The sequence below is a fragment of the Ostrinia furnacalis genome, unplaced genomic scaffold (genome assembly GCF_004193835.3).
Source record: "Ostrinia furnacalis isolate ACB-3 unplaced genomic scaffold, ASM419383v2 OfSCF0095, whole genome shotgun sequence".
NCBI lineage: Eukaryota > Metazoa > Arthropoda > Insecta > Lepidoptera > Crambidae > Ostrinia > Ostrinia furnacalis.
Genome location: NW_021130334.1, coordinates 340,622 through 356,321, shown reverse-complemented (window position 1 = coordinate 356,321; position 15,700 = coordinate 340,622). Strand labels below are relative to the sequence as shown.

At 35.3% G+C, this 15,700-nt stretch overlaps 1 protein-coding gene across 1 annotated transcript; it reads left to right on the top strand.

Annotated features, from left to right (window-relative positions):
- Positions 1-530: 530 nt before the first annotated feature.
- On the top strand, positions 531-14,960 carry LOC114352045 (uncharacterized). The gene is made up of 4 exons (XM_028303493.1): positions 531-594; positions 4,952-5,099; positions 7,765-7,895; positions 13,806-14,960. The coding sequence occupies exons 1-4, from the start codon at positions 584-586 to the stop codon at positions 13,975-13,977; spliced, it is 462 nt and encodes a 153-aa protein (XP_028159294.1). The 5' UTR covers positions 531-583; the 3' UTR covers positions 13,978-14,960.
- The last annotated feature ends 740 nt before the right edge of the window (positions 14,961-15,700 follow it).

Here is a 15,700-nt window from a genome sequence, read left to right as displayed (position 1 = left end):
TCTTACTTGCTATCTACGAATCCATCTATAAGTAGCGTGCAGAAAATTATTTATATTATTTTTTCTGAAAGTTACAAAAATAGCAAATGGAAAGTTAATAAAGAAGCATGATGTCTCTACATTACGTAAAAATGCATTAAAATGTAATACTATTACGTCAATATTACTTTGGAATTGGAATAATACCTCAATTCTAGTAATAACATGACTCATCGCAGCACAAAATTCAGAAAAGTATGTCACAAAACCTAGATGTTATATAACCGTCTTAATACAGCGCAAAACAATTACCAAGATACAGTCGAGATAGTAGTGAACTCTACATCCTTAATCTTAAGAGGAAATAAACAACAAACCCGGTCCCAAGACCACTTTCCTCGACCACGAACGGCTTACAACTGCTCCAATTAGAGTAATACCCTTTACAGTACAACCGGAAAGCAACAGTCAGTCTCCTTGATTCCACCGGTTTATAGCCAAAGCAATGCAAGGAAATGTACTGCAGAAAACCGCTAATTTCGAATTTAGTTCCCTAGCGCAGCGTGCGGGTTGTGTGTGAATTTTATAATAATTCGTGGTTCAAATGGGGGTTAGGTGAGTCAACATACATATTTATTAGAAATTAATTAGTTCTCTGAATATGAGGCAGTGAAACGTAAATAATGTTATGTAGATGGTGGAACTAGGATTTCCAAACATATGTATATATTTGGCTTTCGGATCTCTCGTATTTGCGCCTCGAATTTCAAATTATTTGATTAATGAACACTTTATTGATGACGTTCGTTATAAGAGTGTTTTTACAGTGAATTCATATTTTTTCTTCGATTAAGAAATTAGTGACATACCTACTCGTAGTTTTTATTTGAGAGATTTTATCAGTGCATTCGAACAGGTACCTAACTCATAAAATTGTGTAAAATACCCCCACATATTACTTAGAAGTGACACATTTACACCCAAATATCAAATTATGTAAGTTTAATTATTTCATAATAGGTTTCGCTACATTCCACTACATTGTGAATAATTCAGTGATTGTGTTTGTACTTAAATGCTAATTCATTAATCACTTCGATGAAAATTGGCTATTTTCACGTCATAACGAGAATACGTTCAATAATTATAGGCATAGTTTAATGTAAGTGGTCTTATAACTGAAAGTGATTTCTTCTAGAAAACTTGTAGGAAATAATATCTACTAACGTGTATTAGATAAGTTGCTGAAGAAAGCATTGAATTATGACAAAGATATTTATGAAGAAGTCGGTTAAAACAGTTTGCGGCTAATCTTAAGTTTTCTTTGCTAATAAATATACTTTCTCAAGTATTAATTACTCGCATTATCAAATAATTCTTAGTGCAATTTACTTTCTTTAAAATTGTTCCAATAAACACTAATTAGGTACCTGCCCCAAACGAAGTAGCTGACGGCGCATCTAGCTAAGCTATTTGGCACATTTTGTAATTGAAATAAGTGCGATTTTTCAATGAACATGGTGTAGTTTATTGCGCAGGCGATTGTACAGATAGCCTATCAAGATTGACAATGTTGCATCTTCTTCATTTTTATCATGTTCATCTTTTCTAACTTTTCCGTGTACTTGCAAAAAACCTTCTCTAGCGTCCAATGTGATATTTAAATTGATAAAAAGATCCTTAATATTTATACATAATCATAATTCCACGTTGATCGATTGGTAGAGGCCTGCGTCCAGCGCTTCCCTGCTACCTTTACGATGTCGTCGGTCCACCTTGTAGGTGGTGGACGTCCCACGCTGCTACCAATCGATCAACATGGAAACCATTAGGGGAGGCCTATGTTCAGCAGTGGACGTCCTATGGCTGAAATGATGATGATGAATCACAATTCTACTTCAAACGTCTACTTATATTTGGCGAGGGTTTTCGACACCCTGAAGTTCGTCCCTGCTGGGACTCGAACCCGTAGCTGGCATTGAAGATTGAAGAGCCTTAGTAATATTGCTAGCTTTTGCCTGAGCTTTCACCCACGTGAGATGCAGATTGTCTGATAAATACTTTGTTCCGCGTGTATGTGCATGTTTAATAAACAGGATAGGTTTCAGGATAAACAAAAGCCTATGATTTTCCCTGGGTCCATAAAAATTTCTAATATCAAATTTCATAGACAGATTTACTTTCGCATCTTTTTTTTATCCACGACGAGGAAGCTCTTGGCCTGTATCTCACCTGATGGTAAATGATGTTCAAGCCGACGATGGAAGCGAGCTTCACCCGGAATCCTAAACCACGGAGGAACTGGCTATCTTACCTCTAACTGCAGGAACACAACAATGCTGTTAATATTGTTGTTATGACGACAGACTTAGGTAAGATGGTGGTAGCTAGGCCAGGCGGACTTAGAACAAGCCCTACCACCAACAAAACTGAACAGAAAAATCTGCCCCCACTGGGAATCGAACCCGGGGCCTCTGCGTCTGAAGCAGGTGGTCTTACCATAAAGGCGGTTAATCTTTAGGATTATTAATTCCCTTTCTGTCATTTTGGCTTTCAATCTCATATCAATAAATTACCGATTACCATCAATCTTGTTTAATTACCACCTGCACGGTGTAGTCGTCAGCTAATCGATATTACAGACTGTATTAATTAACTACGTAATATACTTATCAATCTACATAACAATATAAATCTATTGCAATATTATTATAGTGAAACGTTTTTTGAACGCGCTATAAATCTCAACAATGACTGGTTCGAGGAACTACTGGTTCGAATTTAAAAAACTTTATGTTGAATAGGTCTTTTATTAACCATAATATATGTTGCTTACTTTGGGGCTAGTTAGCGCTGAGCCAAAAATTGTCTAAAGATTTATGCAAATATTATAGAAGAATTATTTTCAAACGTTTTTACGCGTAGGTACGAAGTCTCGGGCACAATACATAATTATACAGGCAGTCGATAAGCCTCAATATTATAGTCTCTCTCATATACAATTTTGATCGAGTAAAAAATTAATATCTTATTAACTATCGATAGTTGCAGGGTCATCCATTGTTTTAGTAATAGCTTTAATTAGTAAACATTCTAAGTACAGTCGACTGCACATCAGACTGTTATAATCATCGCACATTACTTACACCCGTATTCACAAACATTACTATGAGGTCTCACAGTGCGCGTGGACGCACAGGTTGCCATACGAACCAATCACAGAGCTTCAATGCTGTGCGTTCGATTGGCTGCTTCACATAAGCAAGCATTGTTTGAGAATACGGGCGTTAATCGTTGCACAATACTTAGCACCAACTAGAACTCGTTCATCAGATGCCTCAGTGTTGAACTTGATATTATGCCGTATTCTGTACATTTTTTTTTCAAGCAATAAATTTTGGTCGAAATGTTACGTTAGCTACACTTGAAAATAACATGTTTTTTTAATACAATACTAAAATGTTATTTGATTTAAGATTCAAATTATACTTTTTATTACGAGCATTATTAAAATCTGGAAAGTTTGTAAACTGTGAAGATGATTATATTGCATTGATTGAAATTTACGAGTATTATGTATCAAGAGACTGGGATTTGAAACTCGTTCTAGTTGTAAACAATTACGTTGTTTATACATATGTTTCCATTTTTATTAATATTCCTTTCATGCCAAATAAATTGAAAATGTAATACAATCTGAAACATTTCTTTATTGATAAACTGTCAGACAAATAGAAATATACCTTAGAACCTTCATCCTTTGAAGCATTTTTAAAGTAATAAATAATTGTTTATACCTCTATTCACAAAATAAGAAACATGCGTACCTAATTAAATACAAGGGTCTTATGCTAGTAGTCTTACGCCCATATTCACAAACATTACTATGAGGTCTCACAGTGCGCGTGGATGCATAGGGTGACACATGAACCAATCACAGAGCTCTATTCGACACTTACGAAAGCATCGTTTGTGAATACGGGCTTTAGAATAGTTCCTATCACTTGTAAGTGAGAGATTGGTATCTGAAGTAGGTTTCAAAGAAACCTATCACACAGGTCAAAATTTATTAGGTACAATTACTTGTTATTATGTCTTACCATAACCCTTGGACAGCAGGTTTATATGTATTGTCTATGTTTGTCGACCTTATGATAAGAATTATTAATGTTCTTTGTGTAGGTACCCTAGATGGGGCAGAGGGCGTCCACAACAGTCCTCCATTGCGTTCGGTCTTGAGCTTCGCATTTTGATCTCGCTCCAAGTCTTGCCGATTTTCTTCGCCTCGTCTACAGTGCAAACATAAGTTGCCCGTTTAAATATTAATGCTACATTTTTACCTCATCATTTTTATTTGAAACCGAGCTATACAATTAAATGATAAATTGGATCAATCACAATAGTAGAATTACCGCTCGTAGAAACTTCAGTTACCTACCGCGAAATAATATTGCTCGTATTTACCAGGAAACATACAGTTCGTTAATAATGTGTATAGAAACTGCAGTAACTAAGCCAATAAGCTCAAAATTAGCCCACAACCTGTGCAACCTCTGCCTTGCAAATTGGCATAAGTATGTAGGTAAATAGTTTAAATTAATATACTGTGATCAAAGCATTCTATGTGGAACACGAAGTACATTATTATTTTGTGGTAGGCACTGAACAAGCTGATAATAATAAAAATGTATAAGGCAGTTAATACTCAAAATAACGTCATTAACAGATGACAAGCGGACGTTAAAATGCATAAATAAATTAGGCACGTTAATCATCAAAAACGTTATCATAATTACGTACTTATTATACCTATTATAGTTACTACAACCTTCTCAGGTTTTCCAACACGACTGCTCTTCTTACTCGATGAGTTCAGCAATCAGCTAACATAGTTGTTGACAATTATTAATAATAATTTAAAGAGAAATATCCCAGTTCAAAATAACCTGTCCTATATTTTTTTCATTTCCAGACTGCTCATTCTATTGGCACTTCTGGTTGGGGTCCTGTACTGCCTCCACCTGCTGGTCAAGGACTACCAAGCTCTGACAGCGCCGAGACTCCTGCGCATGCTGTTCAAGAGGGACACCAACTCTATGAATGAGTCGATCAGTGATTGGGTATGTTTTTTTTATCCACAACGAGGAAGATCTTGGCCTGTATCTCACCTGATGGTAAGTGACGATCGAGCCAAAGGTAGAAATAAGCTTCACCCGGAATCCTCAACCACGGAGAAACTGGCTATCTTACCTCTAACTGCCGGAACACAACAATGCTGTTAACATTGTTTTTATGGCGACAGACTTAGGTAAGATGGTGGTTAGCTAGCCAGGCGGACTTAGAACAAGCCCTACCACCAGCCAAACCGAACAGAAAAATCTGCCCCCACTGGGAATCGAACCCGGGACCTCTGCGTCTGAAGCAGGTGGACTTACCACTAGAGCACAGAGGCGGTTACTGTTCTGTAACTATAAAATACTGATTACTCTAGTGTATACTAAGGCAGAGTTTCACCATCATGCTTTGACTTGAACAAACGTCAAAAATCTGTCAAACTCCATACAAAAGCTCCGGTTATTGTAAAAGTTACGGTGAAAGTAAGTTGATGCAACTCAGTCTAAGTATTAAATGTCAGCTGCTTAGCAATATTCCATGTAAGGTATGTACAGTCAGCGTCAAATAGTTCCTGACACCCAAAGTAGCCAATAAGTTCGCAACACGTTCTTGTTACAATAGGGTATTTGACACCACCAATCAATTGACGTACTTTTTAAAACTGTCAAAACGACACTCTCCCATAGATTTTGTACGGCGATACTAGCATGTGACGTCACAATTTTATCAACTCAATGAAACTACTTTTTACAATTATAATGCAACCAAAAATCGTAATTTACAGGTAATTAAAAATTAATTAAGTTTTTAAGACCAGAAAGAAGTGTCTGTTTAGAATTATTGGCGAATGGTGTCAAATACCCAATTAGAAATCGTTTGTGTTGTTAATTTTTTGCAACTTTGAGTTGACGAACTATTTGACGCTAACTGTACATGCTTTGGGTTACTGTGCAGTTTTGTCTTTTGTTTTTGTATTGTGCTACTTATTTAATTGTTAAGTTAGTGTAACGTATCCCTTATGGTACATATAAACTACAGATGAATCTTTTCTCATCCCCTTCACATAATACTCGTCGAAAAGTTGTCTACATATTTTTCCTAACAATGCAGGGTTTTCTTTTCATAAATAAGTGTAGTGTCTAAAATAGTAAGAAATGGAACGCGAAAATTTAAAATCTTGAGTGTAGTGACGTTAAGTAATTTCCTATGCAAAAAAAAAAAACAAAAAACTTTATTTTTATTCAGTTAACTTGATACCTATGTAGGTTGGGTACCTGTAACTAATTCAAAACTATCTCTAACAACGTACACATTAATCAATTAAAACGCACTGCAAAAATATAACAATCACTTCAAACTATTCGGAGTTTTATTTCATCGTTATTTTCTGGTTATTTGTACAATAAGAGAAAACAACAATATCTATTTTAACGGTAAATAATATTTACCCTCCCGACGTTTCGGCTCGGTTGCACGAGTCATGGTCGCGGGCAGACTGAAGAGATGCGGCGTCGTCTGCTAAAATTTTATAGTAAAAAATGCAACATAATAGTTTAAAATATTAAAGAGAAAACAATTCCAATTTGACTATCACATTAGATTGTATGTAACCACATAATACAATAGCTCGTAATAGCCCGCACCATCACTTCCATGTTATCTTATAAATGCTTTATCTTATAAACAAAGGAATATTCTCTAAGCAAAAGCAGCACATGTCACTTATGAAAAGTGTATGATAAAGCATAATATTCACAATCCTACGCGTATTGTATTTACAGAGATAATATTTCGTATATTTTTACTCTATTTTTCGTTCGTCTTTCCTATTTGAACAATTTCAATTATATTTCGGCATATTAAAGCTAAACACTGTGACATAAATTAATATTTGTACTAAAAAGCAATAAAGTTTACTTCCCTAAATACATTTTTTTAAAAACCTTGACAAACCGAACTTCATTCTTTTGAGAAAATGATCTTAATAGCAAAATTACCAATCATTATGGCAAGGGTCAATTTTCTTGAAACAGGAAGAAAACTAATTTTTCCAAGAAAAGATTTTGCCCGGTAAACCTCTATGACCTAAATTTATTCGAGATCATTAGAGTAATTTTTTAAACTCGGTAAAAAAAAAGTAAACAAAATATTATTGCTCGATTTCTCTGAATTTAAAAATAACTATTTCCCGTGATACATAACGATAGGAAAAAAACTGCGTAGGCATTCTAAATCAACGACTACTTGTTTAAAAATAAGACAGTTAATAGTGTAGTGAATCTATACATAATAAGTTTCAGAATTGTAGCTCTCTAAACATTGAAAATTGAACCAACTACAGTCAGGCTTGAATTTTCAAATTCAACTTTGGATTTGAAGATCCCAAAATGCTATCGGGAGACGGCTACTGGAAGAGATACTACGGCTAGGTAGGTACAGTCAGTGTCAGAGTTCGTGACGCCCAAAGTAGCCAATAAGTTTGCTACGGTTGCGTTGTCAACCACTTTGAGAGACGTGAACAATTTGACCGTACCTACAGATTACCAGCACATCAAGCTAAATACTGGGACTATGTTAGTTGTAACAGGGCAGGGTTGAGTTTGCAATAAAATAAATTATTATAATTCTATGTTTTTTTTTAATAATTTTGTTTTTTTTTCTTGTTTTTAGAACCCCCACGTGCGATGGCGAATGATTCTGCACCATGACCCCATACAGTGCGCCCGGTATCTGTACTGCGAGCTGGGAGTCACGAGCAACAAACACACAGAACTGCAACACGGCTTTGTGTATATGCTGACGTAAGTCTTGTATTATGTAGGGCAGTTATGTACCATCCTAGACTCCATCTCACTTAACACCAGGTGCAATTGCGGTCAAATACCTGCCTTGTCTTGTTTAAAAAAAAACTATTCATAGAGAAAATAGGTAGATATTTTTACCATATTTTTATGTGTCTGAAACATACATAATCCCTAATTAAAGAAACATAGGTAGAATATACTTTAGCATGATATCTGTGCCTGAACTTTTTTATACACAATATTTTTAATTTTTAGTTTTTTTTTTGTGTTCACGCATTTGAAGTCGGTTTTATTTTTTTAAAAAGTTATTTATTTCTTGTTTTTAGAGCCCCCACGTGCGATGGCGAATGATTCTACACCATGACCCCATACAATGCGCTCGGTATCTGTACTGCGAGCTGGGAGCCACGAGCAACAAACACACAGAACTGCAACACGGCTTTGTGTATATGCTGACGTAAGTCTTGTATTATGTAGGGCAGTTATGTACCATCCTAGACTCCATCTCACTTAACACCAGGTGCAATTGCGGTCAAATACCTGCCTTGTCTTGTTTAAAAAAAAACTATTCATAGAGAAAATAGGTAGATATTTTTACCATATTTTTATGTGTCTGAAACATACATAATCCCTAATTAAAGAAACATAGGTAGAATATACTTTAGCATGATATCTGTGCCTTATGTTTGTTACGCGATAACTCCGCCAATTATGAACCGATTTGAACAAATCTTTTTTCGGCGTATAGGTAATACCTCAAGGGTGGTCCCATTTAAATTTAATAATAGAAAAAACAACCCCCAAGGGTGGAAAATTGGGGATGAACTTTTTATACGCAATATCTCCGCAGATTATAAATCAATTTGAACGATTATTTTTTTGTTGAATAGGTATTATCAAAAGGGTGGTTTCATGCGAATTTGAAGAAAATATTTCACCCCCAAGGGTGGAAAATTGGGGATGAACTTTTTTATACACAATATTTTTAATTTTTAGTTTTTTTTTTGTGTTCACGCATTTGAAGTCGGTTTTATTTTTTTAAAAAGTTATTTATTTCTTGTTTTTAGAGCCCCCACGTGCGATGGCGAATGATTCTACACCATGACCCCATACAATGCGCTCGGTATCTGTACTGCGAGCTGGGAGCCACGAGCAACAAACACACAGAACTGCAACACGGCTTTGTGTATATGCTGACGTAAGTCTTGTATTATGTAGGGCAGTTATGTACCATCCTAGACTCCATCTCACTTAACACCAGGTGCAATTGCGGTCAAATACCTGCCTTGTCTTGTTTAAAAAAAAACTATTCATAGAGAAAATAGGTAGATATTTTTACCATATTTTTATGTGTCTGAAACATACATAATCCCTAATTAAAGAAACATAGGTAGAATATACTTTAGCATGATATCTGTGCCTTAGACTTTAGGTAGTTAAACAAGAAAACCGGTTTTAATCTATATATATAAAAGAAAGTCGTGTTAGTTACTTCGCTTATAACTCAAGAACGGCTGAACCGATTTAGCTGAAAATTGTCAGGGAGGTAGTTTAGAGCCAGCAGAAGGACATAGGATAGGGTAAGTCCAGGATAGATGCCCCACTTTTTGAAACAGCTCTGTAACTCAGTCAGTAAATTTTTATCAACAATTTGACCTTAGTATCTGTAAAATTTGGTCTTTCGTCTATGATATTACTATAATTATTTTAGTTTAAGTTATACCGATTCTGAGTAAATGCCATTTTAATTGACCTCTAAAAAGTGGGATAGACGCCTAATGTGGGGGATAGAAGACTAACTGTATGATTGCTTCAAAGGATAGATGACTGATGCAGGGATAGATGACTCGTTAATACAGTTTTTGAATTCTAAGGATCAAATACATTTTGAAATCAAACAAGCCAAGTATTATTATTTAAGATTGTTTGTTATTAAATGAATTAAAAATGAAATTTAATATTTTTTTACTAAAAATAATACTACTCCTTCTAGCGCAGTCGGGTAAAAAGGTAATTCGATCAGTAGGGCACCCTATTTATTACTTTCCTAAGGTTAGCCGTACTACATCCTTTTTTTCTTCTTACTTGCTACCTGTGACAAAAAGAGCAGGTTGGGATAGATGCTCCTAGGTGCATGGGACATGGCCCTAAGGGCATCTATACCCAAAAAAAATTAGGCAACTATCCTTTTAGCATAGGATAGGTGCCGTTTTTAATAAAAAATATAATAACACAAAAAATCTAATTAAACATATCTATCCCGTATAATTTATAAGATAGTCTATCAAATTATATAAAAATCTGTTACATTTTACAGCTAACAAAAAAATTATCCATTAAAAAATACTTACCAATATTATTTCGACGCTCGCTAAGGTCTGGCCGCGGAAGATTTTTGCTCTCACTGGCTAAACGAATGCACTCTTTGATGGTTTGCGAGGCGAAAAGTGGTAAGGGGAGGTCCCTTGTTATTATACGTACTACAACTTTAGGCTAAGTTGCTTGTAACATAGTGTACTTAAAATCGCGGCACCTATCCCACTGGGGCATGTATCCTGGAATTACCCTACTTTTTATCCCGTTATTTATTGCCATTAAGGCGGAACAAAGTTCGCCGGGTCAGCTAGTTATTTAAAAAAAAACACATAATTTCCTACCTATCATGTTATAGTAATGAAATTGTTACTTCAAAATACTTTTTTCCTCTGACATTGACTTCGGAAAATTCTGCTGGATAACTAATTAAAAATGGAAAGTTAATTGAAAGTAATGAATCCGTCATTCATTTCAATCAATCATTATTAATTTAGTCGTAATCATCGTTTAATCCGAGGATATGAACGGACAGAAAATATTTTTTACAGTCGCCGAAAATAAAATTATTGTGTCATTTTAATATTTTTATAAAAACTGAAAAACGTATTTTACTTTAAAGTTTATTCTTCAATGGCTTCAATAACATAATATTTTTAGCACACTTTCTCGTAAAACCGCTCTTCTTTCATGATTTTAGATTTTTGTTTCTGCTGTGTTTTAAAGGAACCCTATTGCTCAGATAATGGTTGTAATTTTGATTTTACAGACTTTTTAGACGACTGATGTTAAGCTAAACGTTGAGGCATCTAATTTTATTGTATTGGAGTGATTTTTTATGTCCACTGCTGAACATAGTTCATAGCACTTGGTAACTGTAACAAAAATCTAAAATCGTGAAAGAAAAGCGGCTTTATGAGGAAGTGTTCTAAAAATATTATTTTATTTTATTGACCGCGAAAATCAGTCAAAAGTACTTTCGCCTGGTTCAAAATTTTACCAATCAGTCCAAACTTCATGTAAAGTAATGTCTTTACTAACTTATTGACTGGAAAAATCTGTCAAAATGATATTGACCAAGAGCATCAGTCAGAACCACTTTTGACTGAGTTTTGCGGTCAAAAGTGGTTTTGACTGATTGGGAGTTTTGACTGTAACATATTCACGTCGCCATCCTTTTCTCGAAGCAACATTTAATATTTTTCCTTTTCGTCTTTTTTAATATTTCATCATAAATGTTTAATTTCCAATTGAGCTGTTCAGTGACACAATTTTCGGAAATATCTCAATTAATTTTAAGCTTTGCTCGGAATAAAATTAAATTCAGAATTGTTAAGCAGGGCCCTTGCCTTGATGTAAAAATCATGCAATCAATGATTTATGAGGGGTTTAATTAAGGACGATCCACACATTACCGGACAAGGGCCGCTCGAACCTTCGTTTCTACCCAGTTGTCTTTGTTAAGATCTCGTTCGGTAGATTGATTGATGAACCGTTAACATTGCTTAAACAAATTAAGGACAATCGTGTGGGTTCTAGCTCCTTATAAAATGGTAGTTGTCGAACCAAGGTATAATGCTATTTACACACCAAACCCGCCGACGCGCCAACATGAGTCGTTGACTTTTGACATGTTGTCAATGTCATGGAAAGTACAAGTCGTCGACATGATTCTTTTGAAAAAATGCCGTCGGTTCCAAGTCCCAGGCTTTCAGCGGGCTTGGTGTGAGAGACTGTAGAAGTTCATTTCAAAATCAGCAAACTGATTTATTTATAAATTTAATATTTATTTATTTATTTTAGCTTATAAATATAGTTATGATCATGGACCTATAAAAAAAGGCGGACGGAACTCGCGCTACAACAAAACTGTGACGCAAAATTTTGGCGTTTGTCTATTGTGTGAGTGAATTTAGGGATGCCATGTTAGCTAAAACATTTTACCCATTTATTTTAAGAAAAACATAGATCGGCAGATGTTACTTGGAAATGTAGACAGAATTTGAAAAAGATGAAAGGTGAGTGCGTTGAGGTAGGCGCGAAATTTTCAATGTTCAAATTTTCTTACTTTGTTTGCAAGTCAATGTCAGGGTATGTACATAATGTTGATCAAAAATGATTCACGCAGTTACAAATTACGAATCTTGTGTACCTACATTATAATCATAATCTTATGCATCATCAATATAATTATTATTATCTCTGATAGATTTTAACATACAACCTGACACTGACTTGCAATCAATGTAAGAAAATTTGAATTTCGCAGTTTCACATTTTTGGGAAGGATCAAATCTGCCTATGAAAATATATCCCATTAAAACACAATTATTATGATAAATTATTTTATTTCTATAGTATGCGTAATAAATAACCAAAAAGTCCTAAAATTATTATTAATTTCCCATATTTCGGGTAATTTTCCCATATAAAAAACTGAGAACACTGGTCTTTGACGTATTATTTTTTCGGATGAATGACGTTTGATTTCAATTAATTTCAATATTTTAATGTCGGGAAATAAGTGATTGGATTATTATTTTACCTGTGAAATGTGATTCCTTAATTTTTGTTTGTTCGAACAGAACGGTTTTTACACAATTTCATCACACAAGACATGTCGTATTTGTGTTGTTTTTTCGCCGCTTAAATGTGTCAGCTGTGTGAAGTTTGCACTCGAAGTGGTGCGTCAGGGTGTGAATGTGTGCGTGCCGGCCTGTACGTACCTACAGGCAAGCTGGTGTATCCTAATGTCACAGTATTTTGTTGATGAGAATCCGTCCGACTTTTTTTATAGGTCCATGGTTATGATACGACAATTTCTGATTAACAGTCTGTCCTTTTAGTCACTCTCATCCGTGAAATGTACACAGTTTTGTTACCCTTACGCATTACGTATGCATAGCTTGTACATTACATAATTGGACCAGTTTGCAGGCAATCTATGCTTATAACTATTGTAAATGCGAATGTAACTCTGTTGGTCTGTTATGCTTCGACGCTTCCACTGTTGAGTAAATTTTATTTTTGTAGAGATTGATGAGACCTAGAAAAAGTAATAGGTATTTTGAGATTTGCTTGTTTCGAAATGGTATCTAAAATACATATTATCTGCTTTTGTTTCCCCAATATTAAACCTCCATGTGCGGTTGTCTCTATTTTTTTTTAATATGAGCTTTTGTTATGCCTTGCGAAAGGTGCTATAGAATTACCAGTTGCAAGACGGAGTGCTGTCTTTACACAACAATAAAAAAAATATTCGTTATGGTTTGCCCAACTTTTTGTGTGTATTTAACTATGGAAACTTAATTGGTTTATGTGGTTTTTTACTGCACCTTAGTTAAATTATAATTGTAACTGTATGTTTCCCAAAAATGAAATACCTAAATAAATACTTTGACGCAAAAATATGAAAAGGGATGAAATTTTCATGTTAGCGATGTAGCAAAACCATTATTATTTGGAAGACCCTGTGTAAATAACCGCTTTTGAGACAAATCGGGCTAAGTACGACCAAAGCCAGTGCATAAGGATGCCATCGAGCTAGGAAATACTCTACTAACATCAATGTTTTAAAACGTCTTCTTATTCCAGCTTGAACCCGAAAGAAGTCGACCGAACGTCCCGCGACGTGTTCATCCAGGCGTACAACTACGGTGTCAAGCACCAAAATCCGGGACACTGCAGGAACGAATACCCGTATTGCCCGTTTGACTATTCCCTGCTATTCCAACTAATCGATTATTTACTCCATCAGAAAGACTGATATGATTTTGTTGAAATCTTGAGTGTAGTTGAGAAGAATCGAAATATTGACGCGACTGACATAAATGTGATTACTTTGAAAGTTTAAACAAGCACTTAAACAAATTGATACATTTTAATAACATTAATTTGGTTGGCAATATTTATTAAATGTCCGTCACGTCGCTTGTTTATTTTACCTACCTGTGACATATTTCTGTAAATATTTAATGTAATATTCTATAAAAAAATTTACTCACTAGTTACTTACGCACTTGCTATGTGGTCATAAATCTAGATATCGAAGACGAAATGAGTGTTTTAAAAAAATATCTTCAAGTACATAAATACACAAAGAATATTTTCATTAATCTGCTCATTTGGAACTCTGAACCATATGCCTTCCTTCGTTCTGTGGCTCAAATTCATTTAGGTACATACATTAATATTACATAACTTTATATTTTCCAAGTCCAGTTATATGTATACGTAGAGCCTCTCTATTTTTGTTATTGTAAGCGAACGTTAGAGATATGTTATTTGATTGGTTAGGTTCATTGTTTATCTTTTTCTTGTGCAAAGCGAACGCAAACAAACAATAACCCTTTAAATGTAAACAAAACAAGAATAACTGAAAGTATGAGCAGGCAGCATCCAGTTTTAGCAATAATTCCTTTGATGTTAAAGGATTTGCCACACTGGGTCTTTTCTCGTTCTGCGGTCAAAGTGAACGTAGCCCGCATTATGTATATGAACAACATTGTCGTTCAGGGCAACGGTCTGCGGTCCGGGCAATACAGTCTGCCAGTGATCGTGAACAGGCAATATGTCATCGTTTTTTTCTCGTGCCGCAATGTCAGGCCGCATCAGTACGACTATGTTTATAGATCGTGCAAGGTTGGATTATTATCGGGGGCTTGGTGACCGGACGTCGCGACGGAGGACGTCCACCCACAAGGTGGACCGACGCCTCATAAAAGTAGCGGGAAGGCGCTGGATGCAGGCCGCCACCAACCGGCCATTGTGGAAATCATTGGGCGAGGTCTATGCACAGCAGTGGGCGTCCTATGGCTGAGATGATGATGATGATGATGCGGACTGCGTTCACTTTGACCTGACCGCAGCCCGCAGAACGTATCCAGTGTGACAAATCCTTTACGTTTTTATTTTATGAGGCCCCGTTTCCATCATAGCGGAGCGGAGAGGAGACGAGAGATGTTTGTTTTGAATAACCAATCAGGTTCTTTTAACCGATGCTGAGCGGCGAAGTGATGTGGAAATAATGAAATCAGTTCCTTTATATAAAACACATTCTCCTCTTTTCTGTGCTTTAGTGGAAACCGGACTTTAGAATAGGTATTAGGCATAATAATTATATTATTTTTAATACATTTCTAATGTTACCGTTCGAGAATTGTTATTTAGTAACTAAAATTACGTATTAAAATGATACCAAATTTGTTATTTCTAAGGTCTAATATCCCAAAAGGGCCGTTTGTTGTTTTTATATTATAAACATGTATACCAAGCACGAGCTAGCACAAATAAGAAACATAATAAAGTTTCTTGTTTTGATATTTAATTTCTCTTCTAATTAAATTAGCGTTGCTGAGAATGTAGGTATGTGTAAATGAATATGTTGGTAATTTGTACCTACAATTTAGATTTCTAACTATTATAGTGAACGAGTTCATTGGTGCGTCATGTTACTACAAACTACATTTCAGCGAATTTCATTTGTGCGA

Coding starts and splice junctions, on each gene's coding strand:
- LOC114352045 (XM_028303493.1), top strand. Junction 5,100..7,764: donor ATGAGTCGATCAGTGATTGG/GTATGTTTTTTT, acceptor TCTTGTTTTTAG/AACCCCCACGTGCGATGGCG. Junction 7,896..13,805: donor GGCTTTGTGTATATGCTGAC/GTAAGTCTTGTA, acceptor TTCTTATTCCAG/CTTGAACCCGAAAGAAGTCG.